At 46.3% G+C, this 24,940-nt stretch overlaps 1 protein-coding gene across 4 annotated transcripts in view; it reads left to right on the top strand.

Annotated features, from left to right (window-relative positions):
* Exn (Ephexin) overlaps positions 1 to 24,940 on the top strand; it is a 140,938-nt gene that overhangs the window by 9,564 nt on the left and 106,434 nt on the right. For all 4 annotated transcript variants that reach the window (XM_077655704.1, XM_077655705.1, XM_077655702.1 and 1 more), the window contains exons 2-4: positions 1,457 to 1,663; positions 21,137 to 21,466; positions 21,534 to 21,591. In XM_077655704.1, coding sequence (XP_077511830.1) covers positions 1,468 to 1,663; positions 21,137 to 21,466; positions 21,534 to 21,591 — 584 coding nt within the window. In that variant the 5' untranslated portion in view covers positions 1,457 to 1,467. The remainder of the gene's footprint in view (positions 1 to 1,456; positions 1,664 to 21,136; positions 21,467 to 21,533; positions 21,592 to 24,940) is intronic.

Raw genomic sequence — 24,940 nt, 5'->3', positions numbered from 1 at the left:
GGAATTATGCACGCAAAATGACCTGATACCAAAACGAACATATGACATGCGCCGGAAGTTGTATAGCCCTCGTCCAAGCCAGGGAATTCTAGGGCACAATGAGAGCATGCTCACATTCTAAATTACGAGATGCGCACCTGACCCGTAGTGTTCGTTGTTGGGTGCTCGCGACTCAGCCTCTTGACGTGGTCTATAGGCAGATACAACTCAAGAACAAAGTGGCAAATGACCCTAAAAAGGGGCCGTCCAGCCAATAGCGCCTAACAATTCTCATGACATAATGGTTAATCTCCTTTGACTTGCTAGTGTGAAATCACAGGGCGGCAGATGAAAAGAGATTAACCATGGCTTAATCGGATTAAACATGACGTCATGAAAATTTGTTGGTGCCATTGGCTAGAGGGTCTCCTTTGAGGGGTATCTGCCCCTTCATTCTTGAGTTGTATCTGACTATAGTCATGCAGACGCATGCTAAGTAAGGCTCTTGCTCTGTTCCTGGTGGCATTAATGCGGAGAAGGCAGTAACAGCTGCCAGTCTTGCTTGTCGCTTTACCTAGTAAGCCACGCTGATGCAGTTTCTACCACTGCACTTCCATGCTGACCACTGTGTCAGTCTCATAATTTGTTGCCAGAACGCAGCATTGTTTCTTTGCATCAGGGCTTTGCGCTCGGAGGTCATCTGCTGCTTTAGCTTGACAAGTTGCCTCTGGCAAAGCAGAGGTGAAAGGTGCCATTAATGTGCCTATGCTTCTTTCACATCTTGCACAATGGTCGTGGTGTGGGCTCGTTTTGCAAGACTAATTCCTCATTCGATATCTCAAACCACAATGCAGTTTAGAATATTGAAAAACTGGCTTCTCTTACGATCCTGAATGCCTCCGATTAAAGCTTAGAATATTGTGCCCCAAAGGCAGAATTAAAAAGTTGATTAGTTAATAGTAATTAACTGATCGTCTTCTATCTGGTACCACAGACATGATGTTCACTATGCCATACAATCCACCTACGCAGGCCACATTGTCGTATCTTTCCCAGCATTTTAAAGAAAAATCTGTGCAGATTAAAAAAAAACTATTTCTTTTGCTACCTGTTTAGTGATGGCCAGTTGTAGCTAGGCTATGGGTGTTGTGTTGCTGTTGTGCACTTTGAGTGGCGGTTTGACCAGCCTAGACAGCTCAGTGCATGGCCTACATTTTGCCACTGCACCACCACGGTGTGCTTGCTTCTTATTCAAATAGACCTGCCGTGGTGGTTTAGTGGTTAGGCATCCAGGTGCTGAGCTGAAGGTTGCAAGATTGAATTCTGCGCGTCAAAAGCCCCAGGTTACAACGGAAGCCCTCCCTCCACTATGGCACCTTTCAAAGCCCATATGCAGCCTTTGGGCAGCCATGCTCTAGTCAGATGCTAGCCCTGTCAGTGTGCCTAGGACGTTCAGCTGTGCCATGGTCACCTACAGGATTCGTGGCCATGAGTGCGGAGAAGGAGGCAGTCCATGTGCCCCATGCAATGCCGGCGTCAGCAGCCCACCGGGTAGCACCAGGCAGTGCCAAACCAGAGGCTGCCGTGCTGCCCATGCCACGGCAGCCTTTCCAGCATGAGACCCCACCTGTCCTGAGCCGACTCCAGGTCCCACCTGTGGGAGGGGACATGGCAAGGCCCAGGGGTACGTTGAGCCACTTTGAGCACCAAAGCATTGCAGCGTGACTCAGCTCAAAATATGCACTTCACTGTGTTCTTGAAGCTGTTACATGCTTAATAGCAGCAGAGTTCGGGCTAGTTGGTTGCGCATTATATGATTGTAAAAGCATTCAAAGGCCATTGTGTATTTTTCCTTTGAGCAATTTTGCAATCCTATAATACCTGCCTAGTGCTTGAACGATGTCATCTGGCCCTATTTCTGGAAACACATTTCAGTGATGGTACCCTTTTTTTCAGGAAAACACACAGATAGACATTATAGTGCCCGCCCTGTCATTTCTCTGTGTGCTCAGCTGAAAAAAAGCAGTGCTGAATTACTTGCCTACAAAAAACGCATCTCTCTAGAAAAATGCAACTTTTTTTGTTTAACTAGCCCTGTTTGCAGCTTTTCTTAATGGGGACGAAACATGAAAAAATCAATTTTTAAAAGTTACATTTTCAAAATCTACAGCTAATATTCCTTAAATTCACCAGGTTTCCAGTTCCGTGGTTCAGTATTTTCGCTGCAGTATCAATTTATAACATCCCTCTGAGCTGAATTGTACGCAATAACAACTCTATCGCGATGCGTAGCTCTTCCACGCGCGCGATCGCAGCCACCTTGGTCTCGTTGGAAAGAGCGGCTTTTCTTCAATTTCCCAGCACAAATGCCTACGCCGGTTCACTGGTGACGTCTAAATCCACACACACAAAGAAAGTCCCAACGCGTGGCCCTATTCGTCGAGTTAGCGCATGTGACAGAAAAATGCACTGTTATATACACAGTGCTGCGATTGGCCGCGCAAGGCTCCCATTGTCTGCTCCACTCTGCAAGTGACACGACGACGCGTCTCTTCATTCCTTGGGACACGTGTGCAACGATGTCCGATCCAACGGGGAAGTTCGCCACGAGGCACAAGTTGACAAAAGAAAGAAGCGATCTGTTTATAACTTCCAGAAGCGTGCCATTCCTTCTGAGTGCATCGAGAACAGTCCACTGCAACAGCAAGCGATGCAGTCATGATATATATAATGGCAGGTGTTTCAGTGAAGGTGAGCCAGAATTTTTATAAACAGGCTTTCTGGGGTAAAAATATGGCTTTTGCGGCATAGTATTACCAGTGTTGGCGGACACCAGAAAACCAGTGAACCGTAAACTGCTTAACAAGTTTTTAATGATTAATTTTTTAACTAGTAGAGTTGTGCGCCTAGTTGGAATTAGAGAGTTGTAGCCAGTTGTTAGTAATAGCCATATCAGTTTTTAGAATTTCAAAAACACAATAACCCTTGGCGTTGTGACCCAACAAGTTGTGCTAACATCGTGCCAAAATAGATGCGCTTTTGCAAAGCATGCGGGCAGAACCCCTCGAATGCACATAATTAGTCGAAATAGCCAAAGTTTGTCGAGCCACTGTGCTGAGGGTAATCGTTTTTTCGAAATTCTAAAAACTGATGTGGCTATTACTAACAACTGGCTACAATTCTCTAATTGCATCCAGTAGTCTGTTGTAGTTAAAAAGTCAATTATCAGAAATTAGTTAAGCGGCTAACTAGCTAACATTTTTTACATGTTTTCTGATGTCCGTGAACGTATTACTGTGCCGCTGAAGCTGCCTTCATACCTGAGAAAGCCTATTTTAAATAATTTTGGTTTATCTTCGCTGAAACACCTGGTACTCTGCAACTAGCCCTGTTTGCAGCTTTGCTTAAGATTGTGTGCATCTTTTATTGCTTATTTATGAAGAACGCAATGCCATATATTCAGCCCACTCTCTCAATCAACCCAAGGCCTTGCCTCTGCTTGCAGGAAGGTGGGTTTTGTTATCAATTCAGTTGACGAAGGCTGTAACATATGAGCAGCAGCAGTGCTTCAAGTAGCACCTGATAAATCATTTTTGAAATTAATCCTCTCGCAGTTCCGAAAAAGGCAGGAGAGTGTGATAGCTTACCTGAAATGGCTAGGAGTAGGAATTGTCTGGAAATAGCATCCTGAACTTGCGCCTGAACCCTGACTTTAAAAGATCTGCAGGGCCAGATGATATTCGAAATGCTTTCTGAATACATTGTGGAAAATGGTGCTTCAAGTGTTTGTGTATTCTTTTTGCAGGGCCTGTATTGAAGTTGTTGTGCTAGGCAACCGGAAGACGGTCAGAGTTAAACCTGTTCAAAAAACTGGGGACAAGACGTGTTCAGAATAACCAGCCTCTGTAATCTCAACAATATGTAAAATATTTTAACATGTAATTTACAAACATATAATCAGTTTTACTTTGAAAAACACAGGGTACTAACAAACATTCAACATGAGCTTAGGTGAGGTTATTCGGTGATTGATTTGTTGGGATTGCACATGACTTTGTTGATGGGATGTTGAACCTTCAATTTTTGAACTTGTGGGACACTCATAAATTGCAAAATTTCCTATTCATCTGAATTTGTTGCCAAAACTTGCAGCATCTCTAGGTGGCAGCGTCTTGCGCTTTGGTCATTCCATGCCAAACGCATCAGAAATTGCGCTCGATACTTCTCGATTTCTTCCAGAAAATTTTTGGCTCTTTATCGCTCTGTCCATTGTAATAAAAAAAAAATTCCGGCCGTATGGCGCCTTTTTTATTTTTCCACGCTAGTGGATAACTAGGTCCCACCGCAGTGGTGGCCAAGTGACTGAGCATCCACCTCGCTTGCGGGAGGTGCGGGGTTCGATCCCCAGTGCTGCCGGGTACCCACTGGTGATATAATGGGTACAAGCTTTCCCCTGGTCTGGTGCTCGGCTTATTTAGGCTGAAATGCTTGGGAAATGGGTGTTTGACCCCACCTTGAGAAGTCAAAAATACCTTGTGCGATAGCACTCTTTGGCCACAGATGCCCTTGCGCCATAAAAATCTACAATCATCATCATCATTAAAACTAGGTCTCATTAAAAAACTTGCAATAAATTGTTTCTTTCTTTTCTACTGTAGGCTTTTTTTTTTTACAATGTAGAAGCAATGTACTTCAATATCAGCCAAGAATAAACTGCCATCAGAAAATGCTGTATAAATGTTGGCACCAATAATTGTGAATAGTTCCATGATGCAAATGCTAACGTTGTTAGCACCGGTGCTATTTAATTATTTATGTAACTACTATATTTTCCTAATTTTTTTATGTTTTTACCACTCCCCCAGTAATGCCTTTGCCCCTGAGGCCCATAATACTAAATGAAGTGAAATACATTTTCAGGTCTTTATTTTAGCCTAAAGTACATAATTTTTACAATTTTTTCACAAAATGCACACATTTGTGAGCAATATAGAATACTTCTTCAGTTGTCTGGAACATGTATTTGGTAAAAAATGTTTGTACTGGAATAGAACAAAATAAGGTTATGGAAAAAATTAAGAAATTGTTAAAAAATGCCATTTCCCACGTTTTAAATAGTTTTAACTTCTATACTGCTGTGATCAGAGTAAAAATACAAATTGTGGCTGATTACATAACTGACATGATTGTAATTACACTCTGCTATTTTTTATTGAAGTGATGTAATTTTTGAAGTTGAATGGGATCGCCGCTGGTGATTGCTGTCCCGTAATGCCCTTGCACAGCACACCACTGCAGCGGTGCTGCTCAATATCCTAAATCTGCCATGTACTCGCACATTCATGTGTTCGTGCTGTCACACCCTGATCATAGCTGGCGCCAGTGCTTCTCACAGCTGTGTTTGCACGAGCAATGGTGCGTCTAAAACTTCTTTTTTTTTTAGGCACACCAATTTCTCGAAACTTTTTCTAGCCTAAACCAAATATTGCTCCAATAAAAATCGCTGAGCATAATCACAATCATATTAGTTATGTAACCAGCGACATTCTCTATTTTTTCTTGGTTCACCTCACTATTGAAGTTTAGGCTAGTGAATACATGGCAAATTGAACTCTTTTGCTACTTCTGAATTTTTTTCATTAACTTATTGTGTTCAAGTGTGAACATTTCTACCAAATAGTACATGTCCCAGACAGCCAAAGAAACGTTTTATAACACTCACAAGTTCCACATGTGTTTTCTTAAAAAATTGTATAAATGATAGATTGTGTGCAAAAATAAAGACTTAAAACATATAACTACTTACTAATGGCAGTTTATTCATGGCTGATAATAAAGTACAATGCTTCTACATTGTTCAGGAAAAATCTTGAGTGTAGAAAAATGAGAACTAAGTATTTTATAAATTTTTAAATGAGACTTGTTCACTCATCTGGAAAATTCGAGGGGTGTCGCATGAATTTTTTTCTCAGATATTGTGGAAATTACTTTCATTTTTCATTAGAAGCCATGCAAAACAGAGCTGTTTGTTCCATTGATCGCTTATACTCGTATGAAATTAGTGTTCTCAGTCCCAATTATCCACTCTTTCCCTCTATCACTGCATTGCTAGCCTGTGTCTATTTCACAAATTTTATTATTCCCAGCTCAGACAGCAAGCATCCACATGTGCACCTTCATCTCATGTTTCACCGCATCGGTAATCCATTGAAAATTTCGCGCCAACTTGGCCATGCGACTACTTTTTTCAAATTTTTTTTTTCCTCCAAATAGTTAACTCACCGGAACATCTGTCCTGATGAAATCAAAGCCATCACCTGCTTGTAGCGCCCTCTCTTGTGTTGCACCGGGAACCCGTATAGCGCGCACCACCCGACAAAGAAAATAAAGACGGTACCTGGCCATGGCTCGTGCAGCCACGGCTCGCAGTGCTGTTCTGGTGTCGGTTCGCAGCAGCAGTCTTGTTCCTTCGCTCCTGAGGCATTAAGTCTATAACTGGTGACCTAGGACGAGCAATGACCGATCCCGCAGCATCCACGGAACAGGACTGAGTCCACAGAGCAGGACGTGAGTCCGGATGCCGGATGCAGCAGCTTCTTGGGGAGCGCGATGTCCCCAACCACTCAGCGTTGCTTCGAGAGCTTTTCCTCCAGCGCCTTCTCCAGCCCATTCGCCTCGTCCTTGCGGCGGCCGGTGACGTCACCCTCAACCGCCTGGCTGAGCTCGCCGATAATGTTCATGAGGCGACCTCCCCGTCCGTTACTGCTGTTTTGCCGCCTACAGACTCGGTGATTTCTCGCCTTGAGGCCCGTCTCGATGAGCTTGCTGCCTCAGTCGCCGCACTCCGCAGCCCACGCCAGGAGACCCGGCCACCTCGTCTCGATCATCGCACCCTTTCGCGCACACAACAAGCTCAGACCCCCAGCCTTCCATCTCTCTGCTGGTACCACCGGCATTTTCAACACCGGGCCACGAAGTGTACACCGCCCTGTTCGTGGCTAGGATCACTAACGGCAGCGTGTGGTCCCGCCAGTCGTCCGAGTCGCCTGTTTATGGTAACTGACAAGTTCTCCGGCACTCGGTTTCCTATAGACACGGGCGCGGAAGTCAGCGCGGTTTCACCGAATAAGGCTGATGGTTCCAAGTCTTCAGGGCAGTTGCTTCGTGCTGCCAACGCCTCGTCTATAGTCACGTACGAACTACAATCGCTCACCCTTGACTTCGGGCTTCGCCGCACTTTTCTATGGCTCTTCGTCATCGCAGACGTGGTTCACCCGATCATCAGCTCGTACTTCCTCACATACTTCAACTTGGACGTCAGCGTGCGGCGTCGTCGTCTTACTGACGGTCTGACTCACCTCTCCATCTCGGGAGTCTTCTCCGACCTTGCTCCCATGGGCATCCACACGCTGGTACCTTCCTCTTAAGTTCGAAGAAGTGTTGGCGGATTTCCCGGAGTTCGCCAAGCCATGCAACCTCACTCAGGCGCCTAAACATATGGTGACACACCACATCGTTCCTCGTAGTCCACCCGCAACTGCTCGACCATGCCACTTGTTTGGAGACCGTCTAGCTATCGCCAAACATGAGTTTGACCACTTGCTGCAGCTTGGCATTATCTGCCCGTCGTCCAGTGCGTGGGTGTATCCGCTGCATCTAGTGCCCAAGGGTTATGCCGTTGACTGGCATCCCTGTGGCGACTATCGGGCGTTGAATGTCAACACTGTCCACAACAGCTATCCACTGCCCCACATACAGGACTTTACGTTAGGCCTCGCTGGCTGCACCATTTGTAGCAAAGTTGACCTGGCTAAGGCGTATCACCAAATTCCCATCGAACCTGCTGACATACCTAAGACTGCCATCGCGACACCCTTTGGTTTGATTGAGTACGTGCGGATGCCTTTTGGACTGCGCAATTTGGCTTGAACTTCCCAGCGGTTCATGGCTGAGGTCATGCAGGGCCTACCGACTGTATTCGCGTACCTTTGATGATGTCCTCATCGCCGGCTCTACGCCTGATGATCATGAGCAACACCTACGTGCTTTGTTCAAGCATCTACAGCAATACGGCCAGGTTGTGAACACCTCTAAGTGTGTTTTTGGTGCATCTGAGCTCGAGTTTTTGGGTCATCACATATCCTCAGAGGGTATGCGCCCTCTCGCTTCCCACGTCCACACCATTGAGAATTATCCCCAGCCTACAAAACTGCACCACTGACGACAATTCCTGGGGCTGGTGAATTTTTCCATGCGCTTTATCTCGCACTGTGCAGAGCTGCTTCGCCCGCTCACTGACCTTCTCCAGTCAACCGCTGGCCCGTCCTCCGCCATTTCTTGGTCATCAGAAGCCCGGGCTGCCTTTACTGCCGCAAAGCGAGCATTCGCGAACGCCGTGCTTCTTCTCGTATCCGCGCAGCAACGCCCCTACAAGATTGATGGTGGATGCCTCCAGCGTGGTCGTCGGAGCTGACTTACAGCAGTACATTAACTCCGAGTGGAGACTATTGTCTTTTTACTCTCGGAAGCTACTTCCTGCTGAGACCCGCTACAGCGTCTTCGGCCAAGAGCTACTAGCCATCTACTCCGCGATACAACACTTTCGGCATTTTGTAGAAGGATGCCAGTTCCATGTGCTGACCAATCATAAGCCACTGGCATATGTGTTCCGCACCAACTCAGTGAAGTACGTGTCACGCGAACTCTGTCAGCTCGCTTATGTTTCGAAGTTTACTACCGACATCCGCCATGTGAAAGGTGCCGCCAACACCGCCGCTGATGCCCTCTCATATAGCCGCAGTAGACACTCCATCTCCCACCGTCGACTGGGCTGCATTCTCGTCTGCACAGCAGAATGACCGTGAGCTCACCGTGAGCTCAGAGAAAACCCCTGTTCTCTCCGACTACGGCTTGTGCCCCATCCCTGCTCGGCTGAGCCCTTGTGGTCCATTGTGTCAACAGACCATCCCTGCCCCTTTGTTCCAGCTTCACTACATCACCTCATCTTCCATTCTGTACATGACATATGCCACCCAGGCATTCAGGCTACACAGCGTCTTCTCACCCAGCGCTATGTTTGGCCCGGAATCAATGCTGATGTGCGCGCTTGGACGTGCCTGTGTCTGCCCTGCCAGACAACCAAGGTCTGCCGTCGTACCAAGACGCCTTCCCAAGCCTTCCTACCACCTGGCCGTCGTTTCGACCATGTACATCTCGACATCGTGGGCCCTCTACCTGTGTCTCGAGGCTACCGTTATATCCTGACCATGGTTGACCGCTTCACTCGCTGGCCGGAGGCAGTCCCTATTCGTGACATCACCGCAGAGGCTGTTTCCCGCGCCTTCATTTCTGCATGGGTATCTCGATTTGGTTGTCCTGGCACCGTGACAACCGACCGTGGACGCCAGTTTGAGTCCTCCCTGTTTGCTTCCCTTAATCATATTCTCGGCGCCACGCATTGCCGTACCACTGCATATCACCCGTGTACCAACAGCATATGGAAAGCCTTCACCGCCAATTGAAGGCCGCCCTAGCTGCCCGCCTCAATTGCGCCACCTAGGTCGACTCCTTGCCCCTTGTGCTCCTTGTTGTAAGGGCCGACATCCAGGAAGACTTACAGTGCTCAGCTGCAGAGCTGGTGTATGGTAGTGCTCTGTGTCTTCCAGGCAACTTCTTTACATCCCAGCAGATCCCAGCCCAGCCCCAAGAATTCCTTCAACGCCTGCAGGACTGCGTTAAAGACCTTCGGCCTACTCCACCGCGTCCTTCCCGCCACCATACCATTTTCGTGCACCCTGACCTGGCCAGTTCAACCCACGTTTTTGTGCGCCACGAGGCTGTCCGAGCACCACTAACACCGGCCTACGACGGACCTTTCCGCGTTCTCCACTGCACCCCGAAAACTGCCACCCTCCTACAGAACGGCTGTGAAGAGACCATCTGCCTAACCACCTTAAGCCGGCTTACATGGAGACCGCACTGGAAAGTCTCTCGTCGCTGCCTGACCTAGTGCTCCAGTGCCATCACCGGCCCTCTGTCCGTTTCGATTTCCAGTCTAGGCGGGGGGGCCCTGTAGCGCCTTCTCTTGGGTGGCGCCAGGAACCCAGATAGCGCGCGCCACCCGGAAAAGAAAATAAAGATGGCACCTGGCCGTGGCTCGTGCAGCCACGGCTTGCAGTTCTGTTCTGGTGTCGGTTCGCAGCAGTGGTCTTGTTCCTTCGCTCCTGAGGTGTTAAGCCTACATGCTAATCAAACTTCATGGATAAAGTCATATCGCACCTGTCATCATGAAAAAAATGTTAGTGTCTATGTTAACCCCACCCCTTATGTAATACCCCCAGAATGGGGATCTTTAAAGAATTATAGAGCCATAAATTTTCTAGAAGAAATCGGGGAGAATCAGGTGCAAAGTGTGGTGAGTTTGGTGTGAAATGACCCACTTGTCACATTAGTTGGCTTGCTCTTTTTTTCATAGCATCAACTGCCACCACGCGGAAATGGCGCGTGTGAATGGTGATAAAGAGATTTAGCATAGTGTGATCCGCTTCCGGAGGCTGCCACTGTACATGCGCTAACTTGCCCCGACACGGCAGGCATGCACGAAGCTGGCTGGCACCTAGCACCATCTGGCGCCCTCTGGGCACTGTGAGCGCGCACAGTGACAATATTTTTTAGTATAGCGCAATCTGCATTTCACTAACATGACCTGCTTACATGGACACAGAGTTTCTCAATATTACCTGGAGCAGGGGTTCTCAAACTTTTTTGCCCCAAGAAACCCCAACAGCCTCGGAACCCCCCCCCCCCCCCCCCCCCCCCCCCAACAATCGGATGCCACAAGTGGCACAGTTGGTTTACGTTGCTTGTGAATGGACCATACATGCCCTTTTCTTGCTGTTTCATTCACTTTCGTAAGTACCGTTGTTTACTCTCGTAATTTGCACACTTTTCTCTTTAAATTCAAGCTTCCAAAAAGGGGGCACGCAAATTACGCGAAAATTTTCTCGACACGTCCTAAAGAACTCTTCAAAGGTCATAACATGGAATACCTATATACTGAATATTGCAGTCTATACATGGGCCTTGCATCTCGCACCCTTCCTTGGCCAACAAGAAAGTTGACTCATATGTAAGACACATACCCCCCTCTCGCCCTGCCCCACGTTACCTAGTTCCCCGCGGGATGGAATGATGGCACGTACGCAGCTCAAAGCAATAAACGCGCAACTGCAATAAACAATACAACTGCAAAGCCAGCAGTCAGAGCAAATGGGGATAACGGCTATAAAACAGCTCCTTCGCGTGCGGCCTGGCTGACTGGTGGCAAACCGAACGGGAAACGGTTTGGTAGTTTCGGATTCCGGCGCGCACAGTGCAACTGTTCTTCCGAGAAATCGACCGCCAATGACTGCCAGTGTGAGCGAGCCAGGTAAACAGCGCGCAGTTCATTGCCTACACACTCACACCTTTTCGCAGCCGCACACGATGTGGGGTTTTAATTGGGGAGATTAAATACGTTCTCCCCCATTAACCGGGGCTGACATGGTTCAAAGCCGCCGGACCCCACCCCGTGATCGCGTACGCTACCGAGCGCACACCAACCACAGCGGGCCTTGCTGTGGCGGCACAAAGGAACAATACATTGGCTGACACAAACAGGCATTTATTGCTACAGCAACAATAACGCCAGCTAGCAACAAGATATGCTAATGAATTGAGGTCATCCGACTCACCAGCAAGGTTCCCAGCGAATGTTCGCCCACGCTAGGGCAAGGGATATACTCTGAGGCCGGACGGGATGAGATACGGGAGCCAGTCTTCGCGCCGCTTTCCTCGCCCCGCTGGCGAAGAGCGGAGCCGCGAGCGACACGTCCGCTCACGCTGACGATCCCAGCCGAACCCCCTTCTGCCCTCTCCCGCGTGCAAGCAGTCTCTCGCGCTGCGACGCTGGCGCCCTATCTTGCTAGTTGATGTAACTGACAAGGAAATGTGTTCCTCCTCGAGGCGAGGCTGCTGCTGCACGGTGTCTCGTGGGACAGCAAACACAGGGGACTGCAGGACAGGTCCCCACAATGACTACGTGGACAGCTGCATAGTCACGGGCTGCGTGCAGCCGTTACCTGTGCTCAGCGTCTTGGCGTGCTGCCAGGGTCTGTGCTGCGGATGGCACAGACGCTGACGGCATGAAACTGAGGAAGCACCAACGCTCTGAAATTAGTTTTATTAAGTCAGGTACTGTGTTTGCTTCGTGCACGCCCACCAGAAGTGTGCCGGAAAGTGGGGACAGGCCAGTGTGAGTGCTCGCAGAACCCACAGAAGCAGCCCGTGGAATCCAGGACCCAGTTTCGGGATCCCTGAACTAGAGGGAATGCTGGCGGCACTACCTGTGCAAGTTCCTTAAAGAGCTTTCATCTACTGCGGGAATACTGGGAAGATGAGGTTTCTTTTTTGGCTTGGTTAGTGTCGGGACGAAAACGTGGAACCTGCCTCGAATCAGCAGCTGCGCCACTACACTATCCTCTGCGTGTTGAAATAATTTTAATAGTGCTTTTTTCACTTCAGTGAATCTAGCAAAAGTATTTGGCTGGTATGGAAACTTTCACGGTATTCCATCGAGGTTCGCCGCCAGAGGAGTCATATTGTTATGCCGAAATTCATGTTTCATGCACCCCAGTGTTACTAGAACAAATTCGGTTTCACAGCACCACCCGGAGAGGTGTCCTGTGTGGCGGTCGCGCGAACTAGTGGTGCTGCAGCCGAGTCTTGCTACCTCACCACCGCTGCACATCGTCTGCTTCTCAGTTTAATTTTTTTTTCGCATTTTGTGACATCGAGCTTCTCTATATTGACCTGCTTTGCACCAGGGTGCAACAGCGAGTATTGCATTGATGACACTCAGGGCTGTCACTTCTTCGAACCGCCTAAAAACCCAGTTGAGTTTAAAAGGTGGGAGTGTGCTCCTTACAGAAAAGATTGAAGACTGACTTTGAAGTGCACAGTTTCTAATCTGCGTTTCGAAGAAGACCTGCTAAAGCACTGTCATCATCTTGTTCAAGGTAAGAAAGTACTTTTGGAGAGAGGGAAATAGATAGTGCCAGGCACACTCTCGAAGCTGTTTCCTTCATTGCCGGCACATATTTCAAAACCCAAATGCACTACACTGAAGAGAAAGCCTTCAGTGGATCGTGCTGCCCTATGTGTGGCGACAGCAGTGCGGAAAAGGACTTGCATGAATCCGAGAGCATATCTGTGCACAAATGGTTTTTAATTTCAATTATCTGGAGGCCATTACTGACAATGCAGTGGAAATTTGAGTATTTTCGCGATGAGGAAACAGACGAAAGATGCAGGATATTTTGCACTCGTCAAGTGAAGGGAAATTTCCTTGTCGAGAAGACCATTGTGACTGATGAGTGGCTATCATGTACAATGAACGAGTACAGCAAGCTGCACAACAAGTTCTCATATCACGTTAAAAGGACTAGTGATGTAGAAGCATTTCTGAAGCAAGTCAGTGAAATGAAATTTTGCGAGAAAGCCACTGCTCAAAGCCTATGCGGAAATAGGAGACATCACAAGAACTGCTCTGTGTTAATGTCGCAACAAGTTTGTCTCCATTGCTGGAGGCCACACAGACAAATTCAGTAAGAGAATCAGAAAAAAGAAAATATCTTCAATTCGGTCTTGTTGGTTCATACTTCGGAGCAATAGCGCAAACAGGACAAGGGACCAAGAACGAGTAGACACACACAGTGTGCGTGTCTACTCGTTCTTGGTCCCTTGTCCTGTTTGCGCTATTGCTCCGAAAAGAACAAAGATCACAGTTGAAAAGCTCAAAAAGAGCTCAGGAGAGCATCTAGAGAGCCTTGTGAATGTAGAGAGTCTTGCTTATGCAAAGAGGACTTCTCCCTAGGCTACGGAAATCGAGAAAGCTACTCAGGGCTACTGTTAGTGATGTTAAGAATCCTGAAGATAAAGTGCACTTCAGGTATGAGAAATTAGTTGTCAATCAAGAGGTGTACGCGTGGGACGAAAAGAAGAAGCAAAGGTGTAGAGTAAGTGGTGCCGTTTCACATGATGTTGGTCATAACTCTCCGAGTAACGTAGCAACAACCTCTGAATCGGGGAAAGATGCCGGGCGTCCACAAAGGAAATGTGCTCATGCTTGTTCTACTTGACAAGCCGCCAGTTCAGTTTTGTCTTCTTTCAACGTCCTTAGTACTTATCATCAAATTAAACATATTCCGTCATCGGCAGAGAATATCGTTAGAAATTCTTTTGGCAGTCAGACAAAACCACCACCTGAAATTCACCAACTACATGTCATACCTTTGAACGCCAGAAGCATGGTGAATAAAATAGACAGCCTTGATGTACTGCTCTTTTCTTATGATCCCCATCTACTGGTGGTAACCTAGACGTGGTTACACAGGGGTATTTTTGAAGAAATTGTGCCACCGGGGGCTACGTCATATACGGATGTGATCGCGGTTCACGTGGTAGAGGGGCTGCTGTGATTGCCAAGCGTGAAGTGAACGGAATGCTCCTAGATCAAATTGATCAGCATGAAAGCTTGTTTTTACGCCTAATAATGCATGGCTTCACCTTTTAGTTTTGTGGTGTGTATCGTCCACCTGATGCAACGGATTATTTAATGTCTAGTCTTTTCGAGCATTTAATACATTACCAGAATCGGAATTTAATCGTTACCGGTGATTTCAATCTCCCTGCCATCGATTGGGACAAACCGTTGTGTGGCCTATCTGCCTCTAGTGACGTTATTTTAGACCTGAAGTTTTGTTGAACCTTAGGCAAGTTGTTCGTGAACACGCCAGAGAGTCATCTGTTCTAGACCTATTCTTTGTTAGCCAAGCTTTTTTCGATGGAGTGCTTGACGTTGAATCAGGAATCTCAGATCGTCCTTTAAGGCAAAAGCATTATAATGGCTTATACTCGCGGTGACCGTCCGCTCGTTACATCCAAAGCCCCCCACACTGGCGTGCACCCTCCTCGCCCTTCGGCGACAGGTGGCGGTGCCGAAGCGCATGCGCAGCTGTGCACAGCAACAGTGGCTTCACCTGCACGGGCAGGCAGAGAGAGTACGCGCTGCAACGGCGCTCCTTTGCCAGACATGTCATTGCAGTCGAATGAGTGAGTTGGATGGCTCCCAAGCGGCCCAGGCTTTTGCCGAACACACTTTAGAATTTTCAAAGTGACCTCCTAATTTTATACTGTTGCTGTGCTTCGCCTGCTGCTTCCGGGGTGCGTCCAGTTAAATGAGGACTATGTTCGTGCTGATGATAATGCAGTTATCGACGCCTTACAATCACTGTTAGTTACTCTTGCATGAATGACGTTCATAGTTTATGGCATCACTTTAAGAATGCAGTGCAGTACGGTACTGAACATTTTATTCCACTTAGAAAAGTTCATGTCAACCGTCGCAATCCTTGGATAAGTCGAGAAATCGTTCAACTGAAACGCAAAGTGAAGCGATGTAGGAAGAAAAAGATATCTTCCTTACAACAGTTCCAACTGCTGAAACAGAAACTTGCCTTAAAGCTAAAATCAGCTAAGTTTCGTTATTTCTGGAAAAATTTTGGAACTTTTTAGGTCGAAAGAATGAGCAGTTGGAGTAAAGTTCTAATTAATGATGACGTTGTGACCGACTGCACAATGATAGAAGATTTTAACTTGTACTCTCAAAGTGTGTTTCTGACGGAGGAGGCAACCACATCTAGAATTCGAAATGAAGATCCTGGTAACGTACCAGCTATTTCTGTGAATGGTGTTTTGTCCATGGTGCGTAAACTTGATGATAAAAAATTTTCTGGTTCTGATGGGCTTGCAAATGCGTTTCTTAAACGTTTTGCAGCACAATTATCCGAGTCTTTAACGCAGATATTTCAAGTTTCTTTACTTTCTTGTGAAGTAACGCAGGACTGGAAAATGGCCCGCGTTGTAGCAAAGCATAAAAAAGGAGATAAGCTAACTATTTCTAACTACCGACCAATTTCAATTACTTCTTGTAGTAAGTTAATAGAGCACATAGTCTCTGGTTACCTTAATTCGTTTCTAACTGAAAATAACGTTTTATCTCCTTTGCAACACAGCTTCAGAAAGCGTATGTCCACTGTGACGCAGTTGGTTACTACGGTTAATGAATTCCAAGTTGTTCTTGATAAATCAGGGCAGGTTGATGTTCTTTTTTAGACTTCCACAAGGCTTTTGACACAGTTTGTCATAGTAAACTCATTTATAAATTGAATAGTATTGGTGTCCCTACTTACCTTGTTAATTGGATTTCTGCTTATCTTAAACACAGGAAACAATACACTGAGGTTAATGGCTGCACATCTAAAGAGCTTCCAGTTACTTCAGGTGCACCCCAAGGGAGTGTCTTTTCCTAATCTGTATAAATGATCTGTCTGTTTCTGTCCCCGAGAATGCCTTGTTAAAGCTTTTTGCCGATGAATGCATACTTTTTAACACCATAAATGAACAGAATGATCACTACATCTTGCAAGATGCACTTTCAGCTGTTCATCAGTGGTGTGTAAAATGGGATATGCAATTAAACCTTGATAATGCTGTCCTCTTGCGAATTTCACGTAAAAAACATTTATTCCTTTCTCTTAGAGCCTGCTAAATCATTTAATCTACAAGGTTACACATTATATAAATATTTAGGGCTAATGTTAACACAGGACTTATACCCCTGTCACACTAGCACATCTTATGTCACTCTGATCAAATGACATAAGTACCTAATGCCATTAATCAGCTGCTAATAGGGAATGTTTAATGCCATTAGGTTCGAATGACATTCGCCATTGAATGAGTTTGGGGAACTCATTCGCGTTCAATGTCGAACCGGATGTGTACTCTGGACACCAGATGCGCAGCAGAAATAAGCGACACGAAAAAAATAGGTGCGCACTGCCAAGGTTAGAAATTGTATTTATTAAGTTCTGCTAAAAAATGTTAATTTTGGTGCGAACCTTTTCACATTTGAAGCTGTCGTGGATAGCTGTTACTCTAGGGAAGCTACAAAATGGGTTCCGGAAACAAAGGAGGTTGGAGAGGACCATCTGTTTTCATTGACGCAGTGTATAGAGACTGCTGAAAAGAAACACAGGCCCCTGTGGCTAGCATTCCTGGATACTAAGGGAGCCTACGACAATGTTATTCAAGAGGACTTGTGGGACATATTGGGCACATTGGAAGTGGAAGATGGACTAATTAATTTTTTAAAAGATATACAGGGTGTCTCAGCTAACTTGGACCAAGATTTCAAAAAAACCTAAGCGTTCTTCAGAAATGAAATCACGTGGATGTTGTTAAGGTTTATTTAAAGTTACAGTACAATTTTTTTTATCGTCCTACTTGAATAATTATTTGAGATAAATTAAATAACCTTTAAAATATAGCTTGAAACGTTCAGGCGTCAATAGGAAATTTGTGGAGCTCCACAAATATTGTCCAACCCAGGCATTTCCCGCTGAAGGTAACGCAGAAGAAGCATTAGGGCACATTTACAGCTTGCAGGACTTGCTTTCAGCAGCGCAATTAGGCAAGAAAAAGAGCAAAGTGTTATAAGAAATTTGACCTCGTCACTAATAAATATGCTGTTTTTGTGCTTTGTGCTTAATTGGAACTTCGTTTAATTCGAAGTTTTACTGCGGTTCCCATGAACTTCGTATTAACGAGAGTCGAGTTATTTACCAAAGAAGAAGCAACGTTTTCATCGGCTGATGATCTTGCAATTTTTTGTTTACGTTTACAAAGTTCTCGAAGTTCGTTGCTACATTTCATTAATTTGTGTATATTCCACAAGTGTTGACAATAATGCATTTTTCCTCTTTTTTCGTTGTTGTGTTGGTGGGTTCTTTCCGTTCATGCAGCTGACTCCTCTTAGCTAATTCTCTTTGAACGCTTGGATATCCCTTCATTATCGTATGTCTAACTTTGCAATCCAGCACTCTAGTTTCCGGTTCTGTTAATTTCCCCTATCAGTAAATGTGTCCTTTTTTTTTTTTTTTCAAGGCAAGATCGGGGAGCGGGGGGAGGCAGGTGGCATCACTCAAGGACATAGCACAAATGAAGTACAACTTCCTGTGATTACGTACATTTATTATTTTTTTTGAGAGAGACTTGTGCTCTCTCTCTCATTTCCTTTCGCTGTGTGTACATCCCTTTCCGCCAATTTCTGTTCAAGTCTGCTCAAGCTAGCTTTCTGCATGCAGTGCAGGCAATATGCGCAGCACCGCAGCAAACATGACATTCACTACGTTTCCTTCTAAGGTCAGAGTGCACCCATGCACTGAAACTTAGTCTGTCTGATCAGGACTTGACAGCAGCGCCTTTGTAGTTCCCACGCATGCCACTTGGGACCAGAGGTAGGCAAATGCCCTCATTTTTACTTTTCCTCCCTCACCCTCACCTTTTAATTCCTCCTCACCCTCACTTCGAAAATTTTGCTGGCCCTCCCTCACCCTCACTAACAGTCATTTTAAAACTAGAGTTATTTTTTGTAGTCGGCAACTTCTGGCAATATTACTGAGAAATAAACATACAAGACAAGCCCTCGAGGCACTACTGGAAGAGAAGTTAGATGCTCATATAGTGTGTGTGCATGTGTGTTTGTTGATTGAGCTAATACGGGAGACAAAACCGAGACTGTCACGAGTTGAGCCCCAAAATATCACTGTGCCTTTACGTCTGGCATGCACTGCATGAATACATGTGCCCTGCACTTAAAATGATTCAGTGTTGTCTATATGCACTGCTTAAATAAGTCAGCGCGTTGTTGTGTCTCTGTAAAAAATCTAATGTACGAAAAGAGTATCTAGAAAAGAATGCAGCGTTTACCATGACCTCATATACTTCATGTAAAGCCCTCACCCAAGAGCCCTTGAGGTATCTGTAATAAATAAATAAATAAAGTTAGGAGCTCTGGTGGGCAAGACACCGCGAACAGACAGTAATTGCTGCTTCTAATGCCTAATGAAGATTTCATGTAACTGACCTGGAAAACGAACGGGTGTGAGCGCATTGTTCTTTCTTATATATATAAACGACTTGCCTAATAACGTAACTTCCTCTATGTAAATATTCACAGATGATTGTATTATCTACCGCCCTATTAAATCTGCTAACGACCATCTGGTACTCCAACCAGATCTTCATCTTATTAATGAGTGGTGCAATAAATGGTTAATGACCCTTACCATATCAAAATGTAAAATCATCTCATTCAGCCGGAAACATAACAATTCTAACTGTACATACCATATTCAAAAAGAGTTACTCTCCCATGTATCCCTTGGTGTTAACCTTTCGTCCGATCTTTCATGGTCTTTTCATATCACATCCATATGCGCTGTGGCCTCAAAGTCATAATGGTACATACACCGTAACTTACGAACTTCTCCTGCTAATATTCGGAAACTAGCATACCTAACATTTGTTCGACCACAGCTTGAGTTCGCTTCCTCCATTTGGTCTCCTTATCACAACAACATGGTCACCACATTAGAAACCATTCAAAATAGGGCAGCCTGATTCATCTCTAAAAACTATAACTACCATTCAAGCGTCACTCAGATTAAAACCGACCTTTCTTTGCAATCTTTAGGCATACGCCGTGACATCGCTTTACTAACATTATTTCACAAGTACGTGCACTCCAGTAGATCATGCTCATTTCACCTAGATGTCCCATCTCGCACATCCAAAAGATTGCGCAATCATCTCAGTTTTACACGCATCTATGGTGACACATTAGCTTTCAATTCATCAGCACTTCCGCAAGCCATCAGATTATAGAATAACCTCCCAGACAACATCGCCTCACTGTCTAATCCTGATACCTTCCATCACCAACTCATTGCACATTTCACTAAAGCCATCTTAACATGTTGATGCAATCTCTTTTACGTTTTCTGTTACGCATTTCGTTTACTTTTTTCTCTCTTTTTGTTTGTATTTATTTCTGTGCTTTTTAATTTTATTTTTTATGTGACGTACCCTGTGTCCCTTTTTTTGGATTTATTTCAGTATTCCTATGTCAACTTTACCTTTACTTATCATGCGTTCCTATTTCTGTGTTCCTGTGTCAACTGTTCTGTATTATATTGAGGTGTTTCAAATTTTTACTGATCATGTATAGTGCCTTGTTTCCCTGTTTTAGCTTGTCGCCTTTTAAATTTGATGTTGATGTTTTGCCGCCCCCCTTACACAATGCCCTATGGGCCTGTAAGGTATTTCAAATAAATAAATAATTACGATAGCTGCCACCCTCTCATTAATACTATAGAACTCCCCTGCATTGCCAGCTATATCCTGATTAATGAAGAATCCCACACCTAGTTCTTGTCTACTCTGTCCTTCTAACTTCACTAAGCCCTATGACATCCCATTTAATGCCCACTAGTTCATCGAACAGCACTGCTAGGCTACCTTCACTAGACAGGGTTCTAGCGTTAAACATTGCCAGGTTCAGATTCCAATGGCGGCCTGTCCAGAGCCAGAGATTCTTGGCACCTTCCGCTGTGTCACAGGTCTGACCGCCGCCTTGGTCAGTTGCTCTGCAGTCGCTGTGGAACGAGGGCCGAGGGTTACTTGGTTTATTCATAGAAGCTCGTGGCCAAGTGCTACACCAGGGTGGCCAAATCCTGTTGTGGTGAGTGCGTGCATTGTCGGTTTTTTCAAACCTGGTAGAGAATTGCGTGGCACCAAGGTTCGAACCCCGGACATCTTGCATGCGAGGCAGACGCTCTACCTCTACGCAATCGCTGCAACCTAAGGTGGTGAATAGACCTTATGAAAGCTGGTCTTGGTCTTATGCTCCCGCAGAGAGGAGAGTTGCGCGAAGGTCTGCCATTTTGTTCCAAGCTCTGCGGCAAAGCTGCTTCTAGTGTGGCAGGAGCCCTACGAAAAGGCAGTTTAGAGCCACCTCTCATCCTTCGGGTGGGGTTCTTAATACTCCCTCAGTCGGATAACAAAGTAGACTGCGGTCAAGATGGGAGCGGCTGGCCCCCTCCGGCTCATAGGTTGAGTATGAGCCGGCATGAATGGGAACACTTGACATCAGTGGGATCATGAAATTGCTGCTGCGCGAATAGTGTTACAAGCTGTGCAATGCATTGTGGCGCAGTTCCAAGGCCCGGTTCGCGGGTGGCGTCCCTGGCAAAGAGTTTCGAGCAGCTGAGCGTTACCGAGCCCACTACTGTGGTGAGGAGGGCAGCGCCTGGCGTCACCAACCGGCGGTCCTTCCGTGCTGCGTCCGGCGTCAATCGACCACCCGTGGCTTCTGTGCGGCGTACACACTCCGTGTCAGTGCAGCAGAGGCCGCTGACGGCCGTGCAAGTAGCTGTGCGCAACCTGGAGGCGCGCTGCACCACTGCCCCTGTTGTTGCCACCAAGGCGGCTAACGCCAGCCCTGCCCGGGCAAACCACTCCTTCCTCTGGATGCGCGACAAGCAGGGTGCGTGGTGCCACCCATTGCTCTTGAGGCTGCAGCAGCTGAGCGCTGATGTGTTTGCTTTTTGCAGAGCCTCCCTACGGCGGGTCAGTCAGCAGCACTGAGAGTGAAGCCAGTCCTGGCAAGCAGTGAGATTTCTTTGCCGCTCTCATTTTTCTGTTTGCTGCTTGGATCTGTGGTGACAAACCAGTCGGCATGTGGCTGTTAGTCGTTAGCTGCATGGCGCTTACGTCCACGAAGGGAGCTGCCGCCTCGCCATGCGGGCCCAATCAGAACTGGGGTGCTCCCCACTCAGTGCGCAGCACAAAATCTCTGGGGCTACACAAGAAATGCAGATTTACCCGATTTACTTGCGTAATTTATGCACCCCAAATTTATTACCCGTATTTATATTCTAAAAAAAAATAAGGAATGATTCGCGAATGCGAAATCAAATGAAGAGCGTTAGCTAAGTTGTTTTCACCTATGCTTTCACTATGCCTTACATTAGTATCAACAATGATTATTAACGTGCACCTTCGTTATATCCGAGGCTCAAATTCATTATATCCGAATTTCACTCCCAGGTCCAAAATTCGGATATTTAGTGTACATCACAATTCATTTGGTGCCACCTGCATTCCTCTGCGACCAGTGATTCGCCCGCCACGGCCTTCTAAAGGTTGCCCCCATTACGGTTTCGAGGACCAAAAGTCGTCGTCCCTCACACACAGACCAGGGGCCGTATTCCTAGTTTGTGTCATAATAAAAAGCGTCATAATCTGCCACAGCAGCCATACCTGATTGGTCGAAATGCCAATAACGGATGTCAGTTTGGTTGCGACTGTGAGCGGCAGCAGGATGTCACTGCACTGCGGTTGCTGCAGTAAAACATCCAGCGGCGCTATTGCACTTTGCCAAGAATTGGAACACGACCAATGCGACAAGAAAAATTCAGCCACAAGTTTAGTTGTGCATCGGATTCCACCGTAAAGGGGTAATATCAAAGCTCCTTTACTGACCAAATGGACTTCAACAAATAGGAACAATAGTTCAGATACTCTTTTCTGCACCTAAAGGCCAGAGATGTATTTCAAGAAGAAAACATTGTACGCAACTACGCATGGCTTTGCAGTGGCAGAAGGCGGCCGCTACAGTCGTCACTCGCCGTTGGTAAATAAAAGGTAGCTCGCTTGTTCGCACAACACGGCGTTTTACATTTATTTTGAGGGGAAAAGGGAACGGAGAGGAAAATTTGTGGCATGCACTCACTCGCTGCACAATGCGCGTTCCGTGCCATGCTGAACCAAGACGCCGTGACGAATTGCCATCAACAACATCACTGAACGTAAGTTGGCGCTGTTATCGGAAGGTTGTGCAGACGGTAATTTACGCTTTTCATTCCTTTTATGCAGGCACTGCAAGAACCGCGAGATTCCGCTGTTAGGGTTTTAATTTTTCTGCAGCAGATGAATAAAAGGGATGAGCTAACAAATCTTCTTGCTGTATTTCTCTTTACATATGCGTTGGGAGACTTCGCAGACGAAGTTTTCATAGGTTCGCCATGGTACGAAGCGTACGCATGCTCACACTGACGCCTGAAAACTAACTTTCAAGCTAACTCGCGAGCTCAATGTTGAGCCACACCACCGCGGCTATCGAGAACCGTAAAGGACGCTGAAAAACCACCTCTGGCATGTGAAACGCGTGAGCGTAGTAGCGCGTGGCCGGCGAATGACCATCAATGCACATGAGCGCTTTCACGCTGCCAGGCATTACACACGATCATGATGCAGGATGCTTCGACAGCTAATAGAGAGTTCTAGAATAGGAAATGCACGTTTGCGTGCAGTAAATGCAAGCATTTTGCTGGACATTATGGTTTATGTTACATCATTGAACGTACGCAGACAAGTGACTTCGGTGATAGTGATGGCGCCATCCGGTATGAATGAAGAGAACAATTTCTACAACAAACCGGTGCACGTTAGGCCTAAGAGCTACTGAATCATCCAAAGAAATAAAAAACAGGCCAAATTTATAGTCCATCGAATTTGTTATAGGCAAGATAAGACGAAGCGAAAGCCCCGTACCCAGTCTATAGCCAGTTCACGTGCCAAAAAGCGTAGCAACACAGACGAGTTCACCTCGAGGAGATAGGCTTCGCTTCAGAGCACGCCGCCTTGCTATTAATTAGAGGGAAAGCTGGCGCCCCAGCCTATGGGAGTTTGCATGGAGCTTCCTCGAGAGCACCTCAGCCACCATGGGTGCTCCAAGCATCATGAGGCGGAGAGCAACCAACTGCAGAACCACAACTTTTGGCCAGAAGTAAGGAAAAACAAACGTTGTTCGATAATCAAGAATGTCCTAATGCTCAATATCCTGTCTTTAAATTTCAACAAACGAGCAGGAAAGCATGTAAATGTAAAGTTTGCCCAAAATAAGCGATGGCTTGCTCCCCTGTTGGCCAACTATTGTACACCACAAAACCCAACATTTCGTGCTTAACAGATGCATTTTTAAAGAGAAATATGTTTGCAAAAAAATGTTATTGAACATGTTAATGGTACTTGGGAAACCAAAAACCTTTTATCGGCGTCGTGTGCTGTTGTTGCTGTTGCGTTTTCGCTTCTATGGCTCTTGTGCACTACGTTTGCGCCAAAGTCGTCTGCGCGTGGGGCGTGCCATGGGCGGAATGGGGCATCTTAGTAACGCCACTCTGTGTTCCTGAAAAAAACCGACTGTCCCGCACCAAGTAGCTTATTGCCCCATGATGCTTTGAGCGCCCATGGTGGCTAGGGTGCCTTGATGCGCACGTCAGGAGCGCGCACTGGGGCTGAATGCGCTTCCTTTAAAGTTAGCTGTTTTGTTCACGGAGCGACACGTGTCAATATAAATGGATGGTGAATGACTCAAACAATAAAGTATCATACTTTTGGCGAAGCCAAGGACCTCTGTGGCTGCCATTTATAAGGAAGTTATTCGTCGGGTGTGCACACACACAAACGATGCGAAAGTGCGGTATTTGCGACATCCAGTATTATACCATATTTTGCGAAACTTGTTCATGTAAAGTCGACATTTTATCGGGCCTTAAAAATAATAATTGTGGTTATAGACGCTTTACAGCGCGGAAGCATGGGCGCCGCCATATTTGGTCACGTGACCACTCTTCCATTGCTGGCCTTCTGACTCCGCTGCCTGCCTGTGCGGAAGCCTCATCTCCAAGCGCGTTTTACTGCGATAGTACTTATTTTTGCTCGCAAAATGGATGCAGGATGGGTGGATGACACCAAGCTTTGGCCGAAGCTTCAGCGGCCGTGTAAGTGCGCTGTTTTTTTTTGTATTTTAGGACTCTTTGCTCTTGTTTTTCTGTGAGCCTTCACGCCACATCGCTTTGCTTGGTGACGATGCTATGCTCGCTGTCTGTCTTTTCCCGCTTTTCTAAAGCCAAAAACACTGCTTGGATTTCTGTCCTGGTGTGCTTATGACTGTTTT

Source organism: Amblyomma americanum, chromosome 2 (genome assembly GCF_052857255.1).
Source record: "Amblyomma americanum isolate KBUSLIRL-KWMA chromosome 2, ASM5285725v1, whole genome shotgun sequence".
Classification (NCBI taxonomy): domain Eukaryota; kingdom Metazoa; phylum Arthropoda; class Arachnida; order Ixodida; family Ixodidae; genus Amblyomma; species Amblyomma americanum.
This window is presented reverse-complemented; position numbering and strand designations above follow the sequence as displayed.